The 21,300-nt window shown below is 42.0% G+C and overlaps 1 protein-coding gene across 1 annotated transcript in view; it reads right to left on the reverse strand.

Annotated features, from left to right (window-relative positions):
• CEP192 (centrosomal protein 192) overlaps positions 1-21,300 on the reverse strand; it is a 73,214-nt gene that overhangs the window by 15,681 nt on the left and 36,233 nt on the right. Inside the window, exons 21-37 of the mRNA XM_040264584.1 lie at positions 17,433-17,558; positions 17,098-17,241; positions 16,934-16,997; positions 16,396-16,535; positions 16,206-16,298; positions 15,639-15,757; positions 14,832-15,008; positions 13,468-13,558; positions 13,129-13,305; positions 10,399-10,659; positions 10,051-10,166; positions 8,430-8,539; positions 5,541-5,691; positions 3,126-3,301; positions 2,482-2,605; positions 1,028-1,133; positions 424-628 (exon numbers count right to left, since the gene is read on the reverse strand). Of these exons, the coding sequence (XP_040120518.1) occupies positions 424-628; positions 1,028-1,133; positions 2,482-2,605; positions 3,126-3,301; positions 5,541-5,691; positions 8,430-8,539; positions 10,051-10,166; positions 10,399-10,659; positions 13,129-13,305; positions 13,468-13,558; positions 14,832-15,008; positions 15,639-15,757; positions 16,206-16,298; positions 16,396-16,535; positions 16,934-16,997; positions 17,098-17,241; positions 17,433-17,558 (2,380 nt within the window). The remainder of the gene's footprint in view (positions 1-423; positions 629-1,027; positions 1,134-2,481; positions 2,606-3,125; positions 3,302-5,540; positions 5,692-8,429; positions 8,540-10,050; positions 10,167-10,398; positions 10,660-13,128; positions 13,306-13,467; positions 13,559-14,831; positions 15,009-15,638; positions 15,758-16,205; positions 16,299-16,395; positions 16,536-16,933; positions 16,998-17,097; positions 17,242-17,432; positions 17,559-21,300) is intronic.

Consider the following 21,300-nt stretch of genomic DNA (forward strand, 5'->3'; position numbering starts at 1 on the left):
CTCTGGTCAAAGATCCAGTGAGAGTTGGGAAAGGATGGCTCTGACAAACAGTCTAAGCCTCTACTAAAGGCCTGAGAGGCATTGAGGGCAGGAGGAGAAGGGGATGACAGAGGATGAGATGGCTGGATGGCATCACCGACTCAATGGACGTGAGTTTGGGTAAACTCTGGGAGTTGGTGATGGACAGGGAGGCCTGGCGTGCTGCGATTCATGGGGTTGCAAAGAGTCAGACACGGCTGAGCAACTGAACTGAACTGAACTGAAGGCCTAGTTGTAGCTTCCTTGAATCAAGCTGGTCACTGAAACAATTTCTGAGAACTGCTGATTTTCTCCTGAAGTTAACACTGTCTCAAACTACGGTTAACTAGGAGCCGTTAGATCCCATCTATCAACATTTGAAGATGTAACCTTGTGATATAATACCTGAGGTCTCACCAGGTTCTGTTGGAGGAAAAGTAACTGTCTTGTTTCTTAGCTCAACTTTTGTGGAAGGTGGTTTTGTTGCTGGTTTTACCAGATTAACTGCACGCTCGGTTTCTTGGGAAAGGATCCCAAGTGGGCTGGAGGTCAAATGAGTGAAAAGTTCTTCCTGGGTCAAGTCTTCTCGGATTTGAACCTTCACAATTTTCTGAAATGAGACAAAGTGAAATTATTGGTTTTTTTTAATTCCTATTTTTTAATCATGTAGACAAAAGTAATGCCAAACAACTGAAACACTGATGAATTTAGAAAGTAAAGTCTATTCAGATCCCAAAGTAGCTATTTGACTTGATCTTTTTTCCCTACTCCCCTCTTTTTCAAAGCAGAATTTTCAAGTTAATGGTGGCTTCCAGGCCCTACTCCCCACTGCTGCACCAGGAAACTTACTCAGCTCACTGGTGGAAAAATCTGTACTAAGTGCTCTAGTTACATAAGCTGTTTGGGCTGAAAGGACCTCAATTTGATTTGTGAAATATAAGTGCCATCAATAGGATTATAACAGTTAAATTGCAAAAAAAATATTGATTAAAAAAATTTTTTTAAGTACCTTCTGTCCATTGTCACAGTGTATATAGATCAAGCCGCTCCACGGGAACATTGAATGTTTTGTGGATAAGGAGGAATTGGGACTCACAAGAATTTGCATCTTACTCCTTAAAAGAAGAATTGAATACTGAGAACCAAGAATAGTGTAGTAACAGCAATAACCACAAGAGTTAAAACACTGCACCATCAATGACCACCAAGAGTTTCCCCACTGTTCAGAAAAAGCAGAGAATAGAGGTGAGCTCCCATGTACATCTGATTTTACCTCAATCCCAACTTGGTTACTGACAAAAAGCTGAGTGGTGTAAAGCCAAGAACCTGAGGGCAAAGCTCATGTGAAAACAGACCACACCACAGAAATGCATCTATACAGTAATTCAAACTAAATATTTCTAGAGAAAGACCACTACCATGAATACTCTAAGCTGTCACTGTTGCAGAGAGTAACTGGAATGGGGGTGGGGAGAAGAGTGCTTCTTTCCTCCCCCAGTGGGTCAGGTTTCTGTGCTCACTGTGCTCAAGAGCTATGGGATGACAAAGACTGAAATGTGGAGTGTGACCAGATCTGTCACTTAAGAGACACTACCAGTTACAAGAGAGATCTATACCCACATCCAATATAGCTGAGCTAATAGCACAACACGAAGGGCCATGCACCAGTTGCTGTGGACAACCTGCTCTGTCACCTCCAGTTTTTCACCCATTAACAAGCAAGTACTTAACTGACTGCTTTGGTCCCAGAAGCCTTTCTGTGGAGTGTCTCTAACCTTACCTCAACCCAGTCTTGGTCAAATAAACTCTCTTGAAGTCCATACGCCATCATTTTGCAAAAGCAAAGAAAGCAGATTCCAAGTTGCTCTCGTGTGAAGCAACTTTCAGGTGTGCGTGTTCTGTGCCAGTTGGGACTGTTCTCAGGAAGTGGAGAGCTGAGGCTTACCCCACCAATAACCATGCTGCACAGAGAGGGCAGTGGCTCATCACCATTCGGCCCCCAAAGACTTCTTTTTAATCCTTTGTGGAAAACGGTAAGCTAGACTATAGCTCAGACACAGCAGAAGTCAGGAAGCCATGTCTGTAAAATGTCCTTAGACAAAACCAGCAGAGTAAGCTTCCAGGCCCAAGGTGACAAGCCAGGACCACAGGGCTTCGGGGACTACCATCCTCACCTCGTGCACAGATGTATACCATGCTGTAACTCTGTAGGCATAGCTGTGTCAGGAGATTTCACTCTAGGAATTCTCTCCCGTCTCACTCAGCTCTTGACTCTCTTAGGCTGATACTATAACTGGCTGTGGATGGGCCCCACCGCTAAGCAGTATGAGTCTTGAACTCAGTGTGTTCCCACAGAACCACGCATGGTGCTCTGTAGAGTCAGCACACTGCAAAATCCTACTAAGTTTAAATGGCCTATGAAGCATGTGAATAACACCCAGTGGACAAGGAGGTCATACTTACTCTGGTGCGATAAACCCATGTTGTGGAGTCACTGTAAGGCAGTGTGCTGGCCAGTACAGCTCAAATTTCAGCAACCTAATAGAGTTATTTACAATCTGGAAACGTCCAGTTTTTGCTGTATCACCTATGACGGCAGACAAAATGTTACTCACATTTAGCATTAATAATAAAGACCAAGATTAATAAATAGCAAAAACAAATCCTACATAAATATACTATAATACCAAATTATTTTGCTTTCTCAACTGCCCCTGACAGAAATTTCAAATTCCTGGTAAAGCAAGATCTTCATTCAACCTTGGGAACTACAAAGATACTGAATAAGATCAATACTGAACAAAGACAAAAAACAAAACCTGGAAATTGTTACCCTTGCATTATCTTGGGCACAGACATAGGTACTAGGACTTCCTCCTCTGGACCAACGGTACCAATGCTAAGGGTAAGAGGCCAAGTGTCAACTGGTTCTCAGGGTGGTGGGGAAGGGTGGCAGGAGGAAGGGTCTGTTCATGGGAGCTTGGCCTGGGGTCCGTGGCCTCATGTCAGGACAACACTCTGGTCTTCCCTACAAGAGCTGTGTGCACAGAACAGGGACAGCCAGGGCCCCAGACAGATTTTTGTCCTGCCGTTGGGGACACACTCACATGAAGGAGCAACCAAGATCAGGTGCTCAGGGTGGACAGCCCACACTTCCTCTGAGGCCAAGTTATCCTGAGGTGGATGAACAGCTTGTGAAAGAAGGGGAGAACCCTGAGGACCCTTCACTGGCAAAACATCCAAAGAAATGTTACCACCATGTGCTTCACAACTGCCAGATTCACTAGAGAGAGAGAAAAGAGATTAAAAATGATAAAAAGCAGATTGTGTCATATTTTTGTATTACTCATAAATCTGAAAATAGATAAAACTTCAAGTACACTATATACTATATATTTTTCAGCAAATAAAAATCCTTACCACTGTGTATTCTTAAGCAATGTGTATAAAGTACAGTATCGGTTAAATATTGCGTGTGTGTGTGTGTAAGTGCTTAGTCACTCAGTCATGTCCAACTTTTTGCAACCCTATGGACTGTAACTGTAGCCCACCAGGCTCCTCTGTCAGTTGGACTTCCCAGGCAAGAATACTGGAGTGGGCTCCTCTTTCCTTCTCCAGAGAATCTTCCAGACCTAGGGATCAAACCCCCATCTCTGGTGTCTCCTGAATTGGCAGGCAGATTCTTTACCACTGAGTCACCAGGGAAGCCAGGTTAAATATTACTAATCTTTAATTAGAATACACAACAATTTCTTCCCTGCTTTAACTTCTGAAGTATAAGATTTACTACAAAAATGCCCAATATTAAGAATTTAAGAAAAACAACAGAACTCTTTGTGTATCTTTAAGTGAATAATGAGAACCGGCTTCACAAAGCTAATAATACTAACAACTATGAGCACACTGCTGCCCGCGTCCGGGTTTCCAGGTTGTAAGAAAGTGAAGGATGAGTCTGTGGATAAGGAGGTGCCCACAGGTGCTATGGGCACAGGCACAGGACCGGGGAGCAGCTCAGGGAACCAAACAGTGACAAGGGGACTGGTCCTGCATCCGAGTCCACCCTGAAACACGTGAGTAAGAGGAAAAAGGACACTCCTTCCTCAGAATGGAAAGATAACTACAGAATGGAGAAAGAAAGGTGAGATCAGAAAATCACCAGTCAGCAGCCAAGACAGGAATAACATGGGTCAGGATGCCATCCATCCTCACTGGGCACACGAAGTCTGGCAAGGTATAAGATCATCTACCATTTTTAAGTCACTTACTGTAACACTCCTTCAAGATATTTATTAACTAACCTTACAGTAGAGAAACTTGGCAAGAATCTTCCCAGTAATGGGACAACCAGCACTGCTCAGCACCAGAGACGCTGCTCTGAGAAACAAATAGCATCACTCTGCATGTCCTGAAGTTGACGCTGAAATTAAGACTATTTCATTAAGTAATTGGCCTGCACTCTGTAAGAATACCAAGGTCTCTGGCCTATAGCCTACTTTTCCTGTTTTACAGGGAAAGCCCAGGAGAAATAAAGAAAGATGGCTTAGTCAAATCACCTGTCATCTTGCGAATGCCAGATCCCACAGCAAACGCACTCAGGTCCTTACCTACAATAGGCCTGATGGCACCTTGTCTGTCTCCTATCGTCCATGGTAAAGAAATATGAAACTTACTAATTTATGTGGCACAGTTGTTTAAAAATTTCACACAGGTTACATAATTATCAAAGTATGAGATACTTTTCATGATCAAAATAGTTCCCTCCTGTGTCACATATCAATCCAGAACTTACGGATGTGGTGTTAAACCTAAGCTAGAGGGGAGAGCTGATGCCGCGAAGGGGACCACGGGCAGTCCCAGGTTCTCCTTGTTTCATCCCAAGTCAGCACCAAAGATTCACTCTGGATAACACCTTTGACTCTGTAGATCTTACTTGCTAAACAACCCTGTGTTTTCTCAGGCGTGAAAAGAAGACCAAGGAACTCTCTTTATTGAAAGGGAGTAAAGGGACAAGATAACCAAACACACGTGTAATCTCAGATTCTGGACCAAAGAGGAAGTGGAAAGAGGCAGTGTCCTTTCTGTTGTTTGCCTTAGCTACACAGGGCACCACTGGGAAACTTGCAGGTACATGGGGAATCCACGAACCAGACGGTGGTCCTGGATCATGTCAGTGTCCTAACCTTGACAGGTCTGCCATGGCTATGAGGGGGTTAATGTGCAGCAAATTCAGGGCTGACTGGTCATCATGCCTGCGACTCACTCCTAAATACCTTATTCAGAGAAAGCTACATATACATAAAGGAAAATAATAAAATGTCATCAACCAGGGAATTTCTGTACAGTGTATGGAAGTTCTCTATACTATTTTTAAACTTTTCCGTAAGTTTGAAATTATTTCAATTTAAAAATAAAGCTGAAATAAACATTTCAAGACAAAAAGCACAAAGTATAAGGGAAAGGATCAGCTCTACTATGAATCAAATAATCTTGAAATCTGGTGAAAGATGTTTTGTTAGTTTTACCTTTTGAATTCCAAGCTAGGTTTGGCAGAAGGTGGAAGAAATTCTCTGCTGGAAATGGAATCTCTAAATTCTCCAATTACTGAAAGTATGATTTTACGCATGTTTCCATAAAAGAGCTGGACATCATTGGGCTGCTGGGGAAGGTCATACACTGAAACAGAAAATAATGTGTGAAATACATGAATCTTCACACAATCACACCATTTACATATATTCTTGTACTTTCTTAGTTGGGGTCAGGTGACACTCAGATTTTGACCCTACAGATCAGCATCAATGACTTGCAGCCCAGGTTCTGCCCTGGACTTGGGTGACAGCAGCACCCGTGCTCAGCAGTGAACTGTGGCCACCTCCTTTCCCGCCCTGAACTGCAGTCTTCCCCTACTGTAACATAACAACAAGCATCCTGACCCCTGACATAAATTACCCTGCTCAGTTTCTGCAGTGCTCAGAGGCAGCATCACCTCAACTCCAGAATGCAGCACCTGAAGCGAGGATCTGAGAGACCACCTCACAGACACTTAACCTCAGCAAATCCAGAAACCAGGCGGTGTTAGCATAACTACATGTATTTAGACTGATCAGACAGTTTATCTAGAGATAAACCCGCCTGAATGAATGCATACATACAAGAAATTTTCAGAGAATATGCCTGTATTCTACATATAAATTAAATATTAAGAATTATATATTTTTAAAATGAAACTTCAGAAAGAACACAGGAAGTATAAATTGAAATTTATATTAAGATATCTTGACTATAAAAGCTTAATTGTGAAATTATTTGCCACAATCATTACACATTTTACAAAAGATCACTATGAATGCTTGTCACAGTAATATGCTCAAACAAATGTTTTTCAAAATAATCATAGAAAAAGTTCAACTGCAATATTCTCATGGGGATCCACTATACCAATTAACACAAAACCAAGTGGGCTGCGTTCCCCCTCCATTTGGGCAGCATGCACAGCACCTCCAGGAGGCCAGTACACCCTGGGGTACAGCCTGGTGCCTGAGGACCCACCCACCTGAAGCCCCACTCAGCCCCAATGCAGAGGGGCTCAGCAGGTTACCTGAACACTTGGCTGGGTTTGTCAGCATGACCCTTAACACATCCCCTTCCAAATGCTTGCACACCAGCTGCCTCTGCCAGAACACACCTCTCCAGGCACCATGGTGCACATCTTCTCTTCCTTACAACCCCTCCCCACTCTCTTAGCAGGGCACCCTTCTTCAGGCCCCTGAGCCCTATGAAGGGTCTGTCAGAACTTTCATGCTGCACTTCCCCACCTATCCTCCTTGGTCTTTTAGCCCCCAGAGGCCAGGCTGCATACACGTTTCACCCCTATGACCGTGCCCTGTACTCCCCACCCACCAAGTCCATCCAATCAGTCCTGTGGCTGAGCCGAGAGCTGTACACGTGGCCCCGTTCTTATCAGGACTCACTGCTGCTATACCATGGCGTCCAGGGCACAGTCAGGTTAACCCTGCCACATGGCTTCTTCCTTCCTCTGAGGAGGGACATGCAAGGTGAAGCTTGGAGGAGCTGAGTTGGCAGAGGTGGGGCTATGAAGTTAGGTTCAGCTCCAAATCTGAGACTCTTCCCAGCCGTTTTCAATCTTTCCACTCTTCGTAACTAACCCACCCTTGAAGCAGATGATCTAGACTCCCAATCTGCCCAAAAGGTCATAAACTACTCTCTGTCACCTCTACACAGGAATAAATACCCTTTCCCTTATCATTTCCCACTTCAGAAGGAGTATGCACTTCACCATTAAAAAACTAGAAAATAGAAGTTGGGGGGAAAAGACAATTCTGCCTCAAATTCTACCACCAGAATATAACGATTCTTATTATTTTGGTGTGTACATTCCTGCAATTTTACCCACTTAACTATAAATATTATTTTTACCATATGGAGATCTTACATGCAAAATTTAAAAATAACTTTTTTCTTAATAAATGAGGAGATTTTCATGTCACTTAATACAGAATCATACTGTCTGAATGGCTTAAAAATATTCTTTTGCAAGATTAAACAATCCTCTATTCTTAGACATTTAGGTTACTTCTAACTTCTTCCTATAATGAACACTGTGATGAAAATCTATACATGTATTTTTACACAATTTGCATGTCTCCATTCTTATATTTTGTATGAGTAATAAATACCACTAAACACTTGAACTGTTCAGCTCAAACAGGTCTAAATATCTAGATTAGAGTCACTCAACCACAATCACATTCTCCAACAACTGCACACCCAGCACAAGAGCAGAGAAATCTCAAAATGAGCGTAAGTGTGAAATCATGAAACCTTAAGTAGTAATAACTTGAGTTTAATCATGACCATTCTCTGCCCACAAGTCCACCCAAACACTAAGTGCAATAACATATTAATATCTAACATTTACAAGGCAAAGCTCTCTCATCTGAACTCACAAGAGTTCACAAGAACTCTGTGCAGACAGTACAAATATTATTCCTCTCACTTTATAGCTAAGGAAACTGAATTTCAGTGATGTAATCTATCCAAAGTCATACAGCAGAGCTGTGACCAATTCAGTCTGACATCACATCTAAACCAACACACTTCTTCCTTATATCACATCACTGGACCCAAAAGATCTAAAATATACTGAAGGACTCCCCCGATGGTCTGATGGTTAAGAATCCACCTTGCAACGCAGGGGATGCAGGTTCGATCCCTGGTTGGGGAACGAAGATTCCACGTGCTGTAAAGCAACTAAGCCCACATGCTCTGGAGCCATAACTAGAGAACCCGTACGCTGCAACAAAAGATCATACACACTGCAACTAAGACCCAACGTAGCCAAATAAGAAAATACATTTAAAATAAAAAAAAAAATACACTGAAATTCTCACCTTCAGTTACAAGCAGCTCGTCCTGAAATGCTTCTGCAAAGTCGATGCTGTGCAGCACGCTCTGACTGGGCAGGACCTGCTCTCTCACCTCCGGCATGTGCAGCATAGCTCTGTCAGTAGAGATTTTATTCAAAGGCATTTTACAGACAAAAAACCTTCATTAGATTTTATTCATGCATCTGGCAATGACTGGCAAATCCCACTGACATCATGGTGCATTAATACATAAATATTTTGCTTTAATTCACAATATAGGTAATTTTAGAAAGAAAACTTGTTTTGGACGTTCCCTTAAAAGCTATACATGGTGGTATATATACATCATCATTTTCAGTTAAACACGTTAAAACAACAACTCTCTGACAGAAGAGCAGAAAGAAGAAAAATTAGATTCTTTTCAAGTCATGCATTTACAATATTTGTGATAATTTAGTCAGTTAGAAATTTGTCTCAGGAAAAAATATGATACAAATAATGCATCTAAAGAAAACATTTAAATTGCCATGTAATTCTGTCAGTCTGTCTGACTTGTTCTAGAGACTTTTGAGGTGACAGAACTGAAAAGTGAATTTCTCTACAAAACTGAAAAGTTCACAAACAAAAGAAATCTCATTACCATAAATTAATGGCAAAAAGGATTTATAGAGCAGTACACTGATTTCCATACTCCAATAGAGAGAAAGGGAAAAAAACAAAAAACTGTGATCTAATTTCTCCAAATGTCAGTTTCTATTTCTAAAATACTCAACTGAGAGACAAAACCACGTTCCAAGTTGAACCCTTCACATCTGGTCTGTGCTATTATTATATACTAAAAGTCAATACTAAACTCTTTTTAAACATTCTAATAGTCCTCCACAGACAGTACAGTTTCCTGAACGTGTATCAGGAGAAAACACAGCACGACACAAAGCACTGGAAGAAAGCAAGACTGGCCCGCACACACACCACCCCCGGGAGGCAGCAACTTCCCATGAACCATGAATTGGCATGACCTCCACTCACCTCATACCAGCTTTAGGAGAGGAAAAAGATTTTATGACATAAGAACTCTGATTTCAACTCATAAGTAAGTCTAAATCATACTTAGACCTAAATAAAAATTTGACAACATGCCAGCATATAAAACCACATTTAAATTGGTGTACTAAATTTTTTTAGAAGCACAAGCTTTAAGTAATTAAACACCCTACAACGTCTAAAATACAGCTTGATCCATTCAAATAATTCTCAACACTCTCAAAATGTTCCATGTCAGGTGTGTTTACACAATATACTTTCTTCCAGTAGTTTTTACATCTTTTCTGAAACTGATCTGCCATCATTACCAAGATGGTCCAAGGATGAAGTCCAAGGTCCTATCTGAACAAAGGAGCAGAGGCCACTATATATATGTTTAGAAAAGGACACTCACTGCGAGGAAACCTGGAGACGAGCTATTTCTACCTGTATCTCTCCTACAGGTAGCTTTATCGGTCACACAAATTTTACCAAAACTGTTCATCTGCCAGTTCACTAATAAGTAGTAAAACATCTTCCATAAATTACAAATCCCAACCAGTGCTAAGGCTTCAATACTTCCATTAATGCTCCCCGTCATGGTCTAAGGTAAGTAACCCACCTTCGATACTGCTGACGTGAAATTTCATCTCCACCAAAAAAGTATATAGTTGACAGTTCTGTGGTGGTTTTACAACTGCTTTCTCTGTCTGATGGATTATATATTATAGTAACATCCTGATGCCAAGAAAAAAATCAGGAGTGAATATTAAATATTTCACTCTCAATAAATGTCACAGGAACACAAACAGTGGCTGCAGACACTGATGCACATAAACAGCACCTCCAAGATCAGATAAGATCCTATATTCCTTTCAAATAAGATGTTAACTTTAGCCATAAAATACATAATTTTTACTTTAACCTAAAAATGAGCTCGTATTTTTAGTGCAGATACTTTCATACTTACTTCCTGTGTTCTTTCCTTCAGCACAAATTTGTCTGGAAAAATCCTTAATACTTTAGGATCCAGCAAAACTTTTTTCTGAGAATCCTTAAAACCTACAGCTTTAACAAAAGCTGCTCGAGGGCCAGTGTTACGGACAGAAATAACAACTCTACTTTCCTGGCCAGGCACTAAGTCATTCACTGTTACCATGTAACTGTCAGATAATTTTTTAACATCTTCCAAAATGAGGTTACTTGTGCCTCCATATCCAGACAAAGGTATCTAAAAACAGAATACAAACATCTGGAATTATTTTTATGTAAGCAGAAAACAGAAGATCAAATTACAGTCAGAGAAGACAATGAAACAGATTTACTGAAATTAAAATTATTCATTTTTGTGTACTTTGGCTAATGGTTACCTCACTGCCAATCAAGCCCTACCTATAGTAAAGACTCTGCTTTAAGAGAAAAACCAAAGAGCTGCAAAATTATTTACCTTCCCATATCCCAAGAATAATTATTTTTCACTGTTACAGAAACCAAGCTTAGATGACAAGGAAAAATAAGATCAGTATTGATATGCTTGCTTAATAAGTATATGCTTGCTTAAGAAGTGTTCAGCATGAAAGACATTGAAATTTAAATTTATCTTGAAATGAATACAAAAGTTAAATTGACAGATGGTTAAATGTGTGACAGAAGAAATACAGCACAATGTTAAGTGTAAAATCTAAGTGCCAGGGTATGTGAATGTTTGCCAAGTAATTCTTTCAAATTTCTAGTAATTTTAAATTTCCAACATGAAAAGTTTTGGGGGGAGAAAAATCTATGAGCATATACTCTTGTTAACTTTTGGTCCAGAAGAGTCAGTAGTGTGCCAAAGAGAAGCCAGAACGCAAATGGGCCTCACGGGACAGCCAGCTTGGCCATGGGGGTGCAGAGTGGAGGCTCCAGGGTAGACCAGGCACCCTGAGCCATGGGGCCCCCAGGGGTGTGGCACCACCAGGAAACAGGAGTCACAGAACAGACTCTATACATAGGAGTGCAGGAAACAGGTATCCTGCAAGGATACAAACTTTCCAAACTCTTTAAATGCACTCCATTAAATATGCTCTTTCATTCCTAATTATTAAAATAAATTCCAAAGAATCCTTGGCAAACTTGAAAACATCAGTGGCTTATTTCAAGTTGTTATGTATCAAATACAATAACATTTTGAAAAATTAAACTCAGGTTGATGAAACCTCAGTATTGCCTGCCTTGTAGTAAAAATTAACAGCATTTAAAGGGCTTCAGATCTGAACTCCTGCAAAGTCCACCTCATCCATGGTGAGCTCTGTTGGTTCCAAGAGCCAAAAATAGTTCTAATTTTTCTTTTCCCATAGAAAGTTGCCAGTAAATCTTATATAAGAAGCTAGAAAACAACAAGGAGAATCAGCTTTTGAAAACACTCAATACCAGTATTCTTCCTGTATTTTCAGTCTCAGAAGTCACAAATGACTACTGACTGAAAGGTTAAAAGATGAAGAAAGATTAAATAAAATGAAATCTGAGTAATGCTCACAGACCCAAAGATTCAACCAGAAAACTACTCTAGAGCAGGCTTCTCAGGGACTTCCCTGGTGGTCCCGTGGTTAGGACTCTGTGCTGCCACTGCTGGGGGACTGGGTTCGATTACTGGTCAGGGAACTAAGATCCCTCAAGCCTACACAGCCAAAACTAAAATAAAATAAAAACCCAACTAGAGCAGGCTCCTCAGCCTTGGCACAGTGGACCCTGGGGTGGGCCATCTAATGTGCGGTGCCCTGTGCACTGCGGGGGTGTCTGGCCACACCCCTGGCCTCCACTCAAAAAAAGGTACCAAAAGTCGAACTGTGAAAACCACAAATGTCTCCAGAAACCACCAAGTGTGCCCTGGTGGCTGAGAACCACCACTCTGCAGGCTGTTCTGCACATCACAGCTCGTGGGGCCACGTGAAAAGCTCCACAGAGCATGTGTCCACCTTCAGCATCAAATAGTTAGATTTGCCAAAAGTATCTATTCTTTTTAAAAAACCTTTAGGTGGTGTTAATCTTGTGACTTTTCCACCTTTCCTCTGTGACACTAGGGCAAAGACCAGCTTTGCAGTCCTAGCTCCACTGCCAGGTAGCTGCTCGGTTCTGAGCTGCTTTCAGAGAGCTTGGATTTCATCTGACTACCTTGTCCCTCTTTCCTCCCCTCCAGGGTTTATCACTTTTCTCTCTTAACGCCCTGAATCTAGCTAAAGAAATGACTTGAAATCTTCTGAAATTATGCTGGGAAGAAACAACACAGAAAAGTCCTGTGTATCCCTAGTGTACAGAACAGAGTCTAACAAGTAATGTCAGGAGAAACCCTGCTGAACTGAAAGAAGAAAATTTACTTGGAAAATCAACAACTTAAACAGTTCAATCTGGACTTAACCAAACAATGGGTTCCTGAGAAGTTCAAATCAAAATGAAATAGACAAGACCTATTTTACAGGATTACTACGGTGGCTGCTTTTAAAATGGACAATTCTACAAGGTATATAATTACTCTCTAATCTGTCTGTAAATCTAGGTAACCAATCACATATTTTGACTTATAAAAGAGTACATATATTTACCAATATTTAACTGATTCATGGGGTCGCAAAGAGTCGGACACGACTAAGCGACTGAACTGAACTGAACCAAGTTACAATACATCATAAACTCCATGGGAGAAAAAATAGCAAAATTATCTTACCGTGAACTTAACACCTGGTTGTGATCGAACTCCAAGTTGTTTAATTTCGAGTTTGGCCAACATACAAGACAGGCGAGTAGGTGCAAACAACACGGAGATATAAATGTCTTCTTTTGGACGAATCCTGACCTCACAGTTATTGGTCAATCGCTCTTCTGAGCCAAAAGTGTGCTGCAGCTACAATTCAAAAGCAACCTCTGTGTAAGACAGAGCAGCAGCCACCAGAGCAGCAGCACAAACAAAACATGCCAGTAACACAGACTCTTCAAGAATGAACAACGCAAGACAGCCTGAACGTAAAAGAACATGACACAGAACAGGGCCGTGTACTCCACAAACCTGAAAGCAGTCCTGGTCTTGTCCTCTGACAAGCAGGCGTAAATGCTGGGCTGTAGATGCAGAATTGTTTCTTAAAGCTAGTTTCTGAAGCCTAGAAACAATGGCACATTTTAAATGTGGTTTTCTTCCATGGATGCTGCTACAATCTTAAAAACAAAACCAGTTAAAACTGACTGCAATGCATTGAGGCAGACGGACTGCCTGAGCCATGTGGGTGGCGCTCCACAGTCCTGGAACTCCGCATTTCTGAGAACGTGCACTCAAGACTCACCACATTGGAGAGGACTTTCAGTTCAATCTCTCCTGTTACAGCTCCTTAGCTGCTCTTATTATCCACACTCTATGTGTAGGAATTATCTGTTTTACAAAACAGTCTTCAGAAAATACAGATGAACTATTTCATTTAGTCAAGACCATGCTTAGCTCCAAAACCTACCTTTCATGGAAACAAGAGTCCTAAGCACGTTGTACAGATTTTTTACTTTAAGAGGTTCATCTGTACAAAGTAGTCTTTTAAACAGCATACTGCAATTAACCTAACTTTTAAAAAACTTATAATGCAAGTAGCACTGCAGCTGGCTGGCAATATGAAAATCCTCTAGCCTCTGCAAATACATGCATTCTCTCTTCATTAGAGAAGAGAAAATACGTGAATAAATCTCTATTTTACACAAATTTTGAAAATTAACAGTTAAATTATCTAAGCTGTGGTCTATGCCTTGTGTACCTTGTATTAAAAAGGAAATGCTGCTGAGTTTAATTAACCTCAGAGTAAAATCAAAGACCTTTGGTTATTAGCACACCAAAGAAAAGCCTTCCACAGGTACTCTGCCTGGGAAAGACTTGCAGAAAAAAACTTTTTTCATAAAAACAAAGCCAATTAAAACCAAGTGCAGTGTTCAGAGATGGACTGGCTGCATGGGCACAGGAGCCGCTGGGGAGGATAGTCCTAAAACCCAGGGCCATGCAGGACAGTGCAGGAGTCTAGCTGAGAGTGCTCTCACTAGAGCTGCCATGGAAAACCACCCTTCACCAGCTGGACCGTAAAAGCCTCTAAGAGGCAACGTCGCTGTTCCTTCTTCCCACCGGCCCCCAGTGCTTTCCAGAGAGGAAACCAAGATACTTGTAGCTGTCTAAGTTTGGTCATCAGCAGAGAATTCACCAAAGAGCTTAAGAAAACTGAAACCTAATTTTTTTGGCTTGTATTTTAAAAACATGAAAAATTTAACTAAAAGATAGGAATTCATGATAGGATGAATACTGAATATAAGATAGTTTTATTTCAGTTCTGAGAACGTGAACATGGTCATCATGGAGATAGCGAAGAACAGCAGTCAGTGATGACAGCTGCTGTACATACTCACTGTGTTCGACCGAGGGGGACACCTCCCCAGGCCAGAAACTGCTTGTTGGATAAAATCGAAGGAACATCTGAGGTGAGAGGTTCAGGCGCCAGAGGCCTATTTCCCGAAGAAACTACTTCACCTTTTAACATCACTTCATACTGAGGTCCAAATGGCTGCACGAATATTTTCAAGATCCTAGCAAAGAAAACCATCTAAGTTCAGTGTTCAGAACTCAATTCTTTCAGCAACTACTGTCCTACCCGCTTCCTTCATCCAAGAGCCTGAGCTGGGTGCTGAGGACACAACGCGTGCTCTTCCTCAGAGCTGATGTCCCAGAAGAGGAAGCCAATGGGGAAGGAGACAGGCACGTGCCTGAGTGCAGAGGAGAGGAGTTCACAGGTGAGGAATCCGGGTAGGCCTGAGGAAAGCCTCTGAGTGGAGACTCTACCCCAGAGGGAGGGGGCTGGGCTAAGCTCTATGTACCAGGCAAGTTCACAAGCTGGTGACAAGGATGCTCTGACCAGTGTATGGTGATATTCACTCAGGATTTGAAGGAGTGGGGAAATATCTTTAACAACTGACAAGGTCAACAGATGGTGTCCTTGGAGAGGAAAGGTTAGTGAGAAACACAGTAATACTTTCAAATATATTTGAAAATAGTGATTTCTTACTTTCTAGTCAGTTGGTTTACAAGGAGATTTTCAGTGAAGGTCTGTGGCAAAAGGAAAGAGCTGTGCTGTCTGCCACACAAAGTGAAGCATGTTCTCTGTCCTCCTAGCCACAGACCAGAGCACAAACTTGCCATGGTGAACAGCTTTACATTACCTTTCCTCACAGCCCATGGGATCCTTTGGAGAAAATGAAACTATTACTTCATGCTCTTCTCCAGGTTTAAGGAATAATTTCTCTGGATCCACTGAAAAGTGACTTCCTTGATCTGGGATCTAAATGTTGACAGATAAGAAGTCACAGATTTCACCCATCCATGCCCTTGTCTCCCACTGACAACCATACATCTTCCCTCCTCCTTGTCCAGAGCCCCACCCATCCTTACTTCCTGACTGCGAACACCTCCTCACACACCCAAACATATCATAAGTGACATCTACACACCTGGATCCTGTCCTCCACCCCACCAGCTACAGGGTAACACGTCTTCAGGAACTAATCTGGGGCTCAGTTCTTGTGTGTACAATGTGAGGCATCCCAGCTGAAGTTCTTTGTCATCTGCCTTATGCTTGGACAACATTAGCTCTGATTCTTCCTCCTGACCCCCCCCCCCACCTCCCCAGCCCCAGACAAGGTCGGCAGACAGCAATCTTCAGAACCCGAGGGGTCACTGATCATCTCAGTCCAAGAGAATAAGCTACCATCTCCAATGCAAATTCTTACCTTGATATCCAGGTGGACATCAATATTCCCAGCATTTTTCAGAGGTAAGCACTGCCTTGCCGAGGAAGCCACACTGGCAAACAAGCGCAGAGTCTAGGGGACAGAATAAAGCAGGCATTTTTTAAATATCATACTTAGCATGGAATCAATGCTGACATATGATAACAGCAAAGGGAGGAGCCCAGGGTACCTGGAGGTCTCTTGGGGCATGGATGCGGGCAATTCCTGTTCTTGCTCGAAGACTGATGCTTTTAATGACTGGTGTGGGGTTTGGACTATCAATTTCTATATCGACTCTTGCCAAAAACTCTTCTGCTGAGTCTAGAATCTCTATAAAAGGTCATTCTTTTAGTTCAGACAACAGTTATTTAATCCTAAATGCCACACATGGTCCAACACTACGCCCTTGGGGGTACAAAAAAATCTTAAGTGAAATGACTCTTTAAAGAACTCAGAAGAAACAGAAATGAGTGGAGGAGAAAAAGGAAGAAAATATCTGATAGATGAGATAACATCAGTTAAGAGAAAAGATCCCAAAAGGTCTTCAGTGGTACTTGCTTAGGTTACCCACCAATAGCACGCTGTTTGCCCAATTTTAAAACATCATAAAATATCTGACAAATTACAGGGAACATCTGATACATTCACTGATGGAAGAAATAAGCCTCAACTTGCTAGCTGATTTAGCTACAGAGTAAAGCAAATACCATAAAATGTAAACATGATACCTGAAGAAGTGATCTGTTTCTTTGGACTATGGAAAAGAACCCAAATTACCAGAAATTCTGGATCCTGTAAAATAAAAAAAATTTTGCATATACAGTGAAAGAAAAGTAGTTTGGAACTTGACTTCCTTCTTAACTCTAAACCAGTCCCTCCACCTCCCAGTTACCTGTCCATCGTCACTGGCAGGCATCATGTGGTTGATCACCGATGGGGCGGCCAGCTGCGCGATTGCGTGGGCATAAGGCAATGCTCTCAGAGCTGCGTGGATGGGCTCCTTGGAAAAGGTGAAGCAGCGCCAGGCCACAGCATTCTGTCAGAAACGGGAGGGGTTACTTCAGCAGAGCCAATGGTGTCATGCTGGTGGGAGGCTACATCTGTTCACAGAGCCTTAACAAAAACACTGAAATTCTTGACAGAAGTCAGCCAAGGATGCTACCAGCTGTACCTACACCACCTGTCCACGAAACTCTGTGAAAGATCCGTCATGAGCAGTGTACTTACAGCACTGATAATCAGTCTGATGGGGATGTTGGCATGTGTCTTGTTCACCAGTTTTAGAGGCAGAGCTTTCCAGCTTCCATAAGTCAAGTCGCCAAAATCAAGAACACCTTTCTTTTCTGTTTCTACCTAATTATGGGGGAAAAAGGGATTTATAGAAACAATATATTACTAAATATGACAGTTTATATCACTGCCCTTCTAGCCACAAATAGTCAGCATTAACGGTAAGCTTACCTGAAATTCCAAGGGCTACTTTACAATTGCTACTTTCTACCAAAAAAATTTTTTTTAATGTAGTCCATGTACCCAAATATACTACACAGAACAAAGTTACAGCTAAGCTGAGGCTGCTTTGAGAAGACTGCTAGTCAAGCCCTTAGGCTCTTCGCTACCATGGATGCAGTGCTGCCTTCATGTGCCCACAAAGCCAAGTCTCCATGTGCATCCACACTGAGCCCACAGCACTCCTCAAATCTCCGAGTGATGCTCTCACTGGACACAGTTCCAAGAGAAGCCCTCCTTCACAGAACACAGGAGGCTGCCCTGGTTGATTCTGCATGTGATACTCCAGACCTCTCACCTGACCACTTACCACACTGCTTCTTAGAGTGCAATCTAAAAGGTCAATGTATAACATCCAACATTTACAAAGCACCAGGAATAATCCCTGGATATGCTTCAATTTCTCAGTCTCCCCCACTTTTTAAAAAAACTAGTTCTATCAAGTGACTTTATTGAACATTCCACACGGACATCCATTCACATGGTCACAGGAAAGCTAACGCTGACCCTCAAGAAGTGAATCTAAAGTAATTTTCCAAGGGTTACTTTTCTGGGGGAAAGGAAAATCAAGCCTTGTTTTATGTGTGGGAGATAGGTTCTTGGCTAACTAGGTTATACTGAAAATTTCAGCACAACCAAAGTGGGAAAAAAAGTCCATAGTGTTGAAGAACCAAGAAATGGGAGAAAATAATCACAAAGCATAACGAATGACAGGGATTTATACTCCAGAATACAAAGAACATCTACAAAAATTTATAAAGACATTCAAAACTAAATAAAAATGGGCAAGAAATATGAGTTCAGAGAAGAGGAGGCCAGAACAGCTAACAGACACAATAAACAATGCTCAACACCACAGTCACACAAGCATGAGAGTCAAAACTGGAACTTCACATCCACAAAGAAAGCAAACAGTTCACAATCTAACAACAGCACGCCAGCAACAACAGGAACTCACATGCCAGCCAGCCAGAATAAAAGCATGCATACTTAAAATGTCATGTTCGCTACAGCCACCTGGGACAGCCTCTTAACAAGTCAGGAAGGTTACTGAGCAGTCTCACAGATGCAGCCTCTGTGTGAAGTCCCTGAACCACCTCTCGTGGGGACATAGCTCCCCCATCATATCCTGCTACACCTTCAGGTCCAACTACTCCTCCAGGAAGGCTCTGCCCCACTGGGCTAAGGCTGAACCAACCCTTACACTGAGGTCCCCAGGCTTGTCTGTGCGCTGGACTCAGAGCTCAAATCACACCCCAGACCAGCGAAATCGCAGTCCCTAGGGCTGGGACACAGCCATCACTATTTCTTCAAGTGAGTCACGTGACTCCAAGGAGCAGACCAATCCACTAAGTGTGACTTACCTGAGCCTGTCAAAACACGACAGCCTCAAATACTACTTAGTTTTTGTTTCTGCTACAAAAATGTAGTCTGAATGTAAAATGAGAATTTAAAACTCTTAGAGAAAAACATAGGCAGAACACTCAGTGACATAAATCAAAGCAAGATCCTCTATGACCCACATCCTAGAGTAGGGGAAATAAAAACAAAAGTAAACAAGTGGGACCTAATGAAACTTAAAAGCTTTTGCCCAGCAAAGGAAACTTTAATCAAGGTGAAAAGACAACCCTCAGAGTGGGAGAAAATAGCAGTAAATGAAACAAAGGATTAATTTCCAAAATATACAAGCAACTCATGCAACTCAAGACCAGAAAAACAAACAACCGAATCAAAAAGTGGGAAAAAGACCTAAACAGGCATTTCTCCAAAGAAGACATACAGATGGCCAATGAACACATGAAAAGATGCTCAACATCACTCATTAACAGAGAAATGCAAATTAAAACTACAATGAGATATCACCTCACACCGGTCAGAATGGCCATCATCAAAACGTCCACCAACAATAAATGCTGCAGAGAGTGTGGAGAAAAGCTCTTGAACTGTTGGTGGGAATGTAAATTGATACAGCCACTATGGAAGATGGTATGAAGATTCCTTAAAAAGCTAGGAATAAAACCACCATATGACTCAGCAATCCCACTCCCACGCATATACCCTGAGGAAACCAAAACTTAAAAAGACACATGTATACCATTGTTCATTGCAGCACTATTTATAATAGCTAGAACATGGAAGCAACCTAGATGTCCATCGACAGATGAATGGATAAAGAAGTGGTACATATACACAATGGAATAATACTCAGCCATAAAAAAGGAACGCATCTGAGTCAGTTCTGATGAGGTGGATGAAACTAGAACCTATTATACAGAGTGAAATAAGTAAGAGAAAGATAAAGTATCCTAACACATATATATGGAATCTAGAAAAATGGTACTAAAGAATTTATTTACAGGGCAGCAATAGAGAAATAGATGGAGAATAGACTTATGGACATGGGGAGAGGGGAGGAGAGGGTGAGATATATGGTAAGAGTTAACATGGAAACTTACATTACCATATGTAAAATAGATAGTCAACAGGAATTTGCTGTATGGCTCAGGAAACTCAAACAGGGGCTCTGTATCAACCTAGAGGGGTAAGTGGGGAGGGAGATGGGAGGGAAGTTCAAAAGGGAGGGAATTTATGTACACCTATGGCTGATTCATGTTTGATAGAAAACAACAAAATTCTGTAAAGCAATTATCCTTCAAAAAAATAATAATTTTAAAAAATGTAGTCTGTTTAAGGACATGTTCAAAAGCCTGGTCAGTGGAATGTACGGAAACACAGGAAGTCAATGACACTGTCTCAAACGGGTAATTTGGTAAAGGCATCACAACTGGGGGAACACAGATGCTACTGACACCCAGTGAACAGAGACCAGGGCTCTGCTAAGATCCCTACACTGTACATGACAGCCTCCACCACATAACCACCCAGTCAGACATGGCAATGGTGCCAAAGCTGAGAGTCCCTACCCTGGAACAAGCATGGCACAGCTGATTGAAAAATTCATACAATGCCACTTAAGCATAATGTAAAGATCACTAAGAGTTGTAATAACAGAACTTCCACAAACTCTACTTCCTTCTCCACACTATAGACAAGTAAACTGCTAAGCCCAGGCAGTAAGCACAGCCCCAGGGAAGACAAAGAAAAGCATGTGCATGCAAGAAAGGAGGCCCACAAGGTCCTCTTCAGCCTCCTCAGGGAACCCCACCCTTACCTCACCTCGAAACAGAAGCACAGTTCGAGCTTCTCTGAGTCAAAGAAAAAAATGGGTGCGGTGGGAGCAGTTCAGAGCCCCAGTGAGGGTGGCTAAACTCACGTCAGCTTCCACCGCAGGCCCTTCAGTCTCTAATCATCGGGAAGAGTGTTCTGCTCACCCTGCTCTGCACCCAGCCCACCCCCTCGCTGGTTCCCGAATCGTGTTCAGGGTGCTAGTTCTGATTCTACTCACAACCAATAAAAATAAGACACTGCATGCGCAGTCACACGTGTTAACTAATGCTACAGTCTGTAATCATCCAGTGAGGTTTAGAAATCACTGCTACTTGGCCACATCCTCCCCCTCCCATGATTCTGACTTAGCTGGTGTGGATGGGACCAGGCATTGGGGTGCACCTAAAGCCCCCCAGTT

Source organism: Oryx dammah, unplaced genomic scaffold, assembly GCF_014754425.2.
Source record: "Oryx dammah isolate SB20612 unplaced genomic scaffold, SCBI_Odam_1.1 HiC_scaffold_22, whole genome shotgun sequence".
Classification (NCBI taxonomy): Eukaryota; Metazoa; Chordata; class Mammalia; order Artiodactyla; family Bovidae; genus Oryx; species Oryx dammah.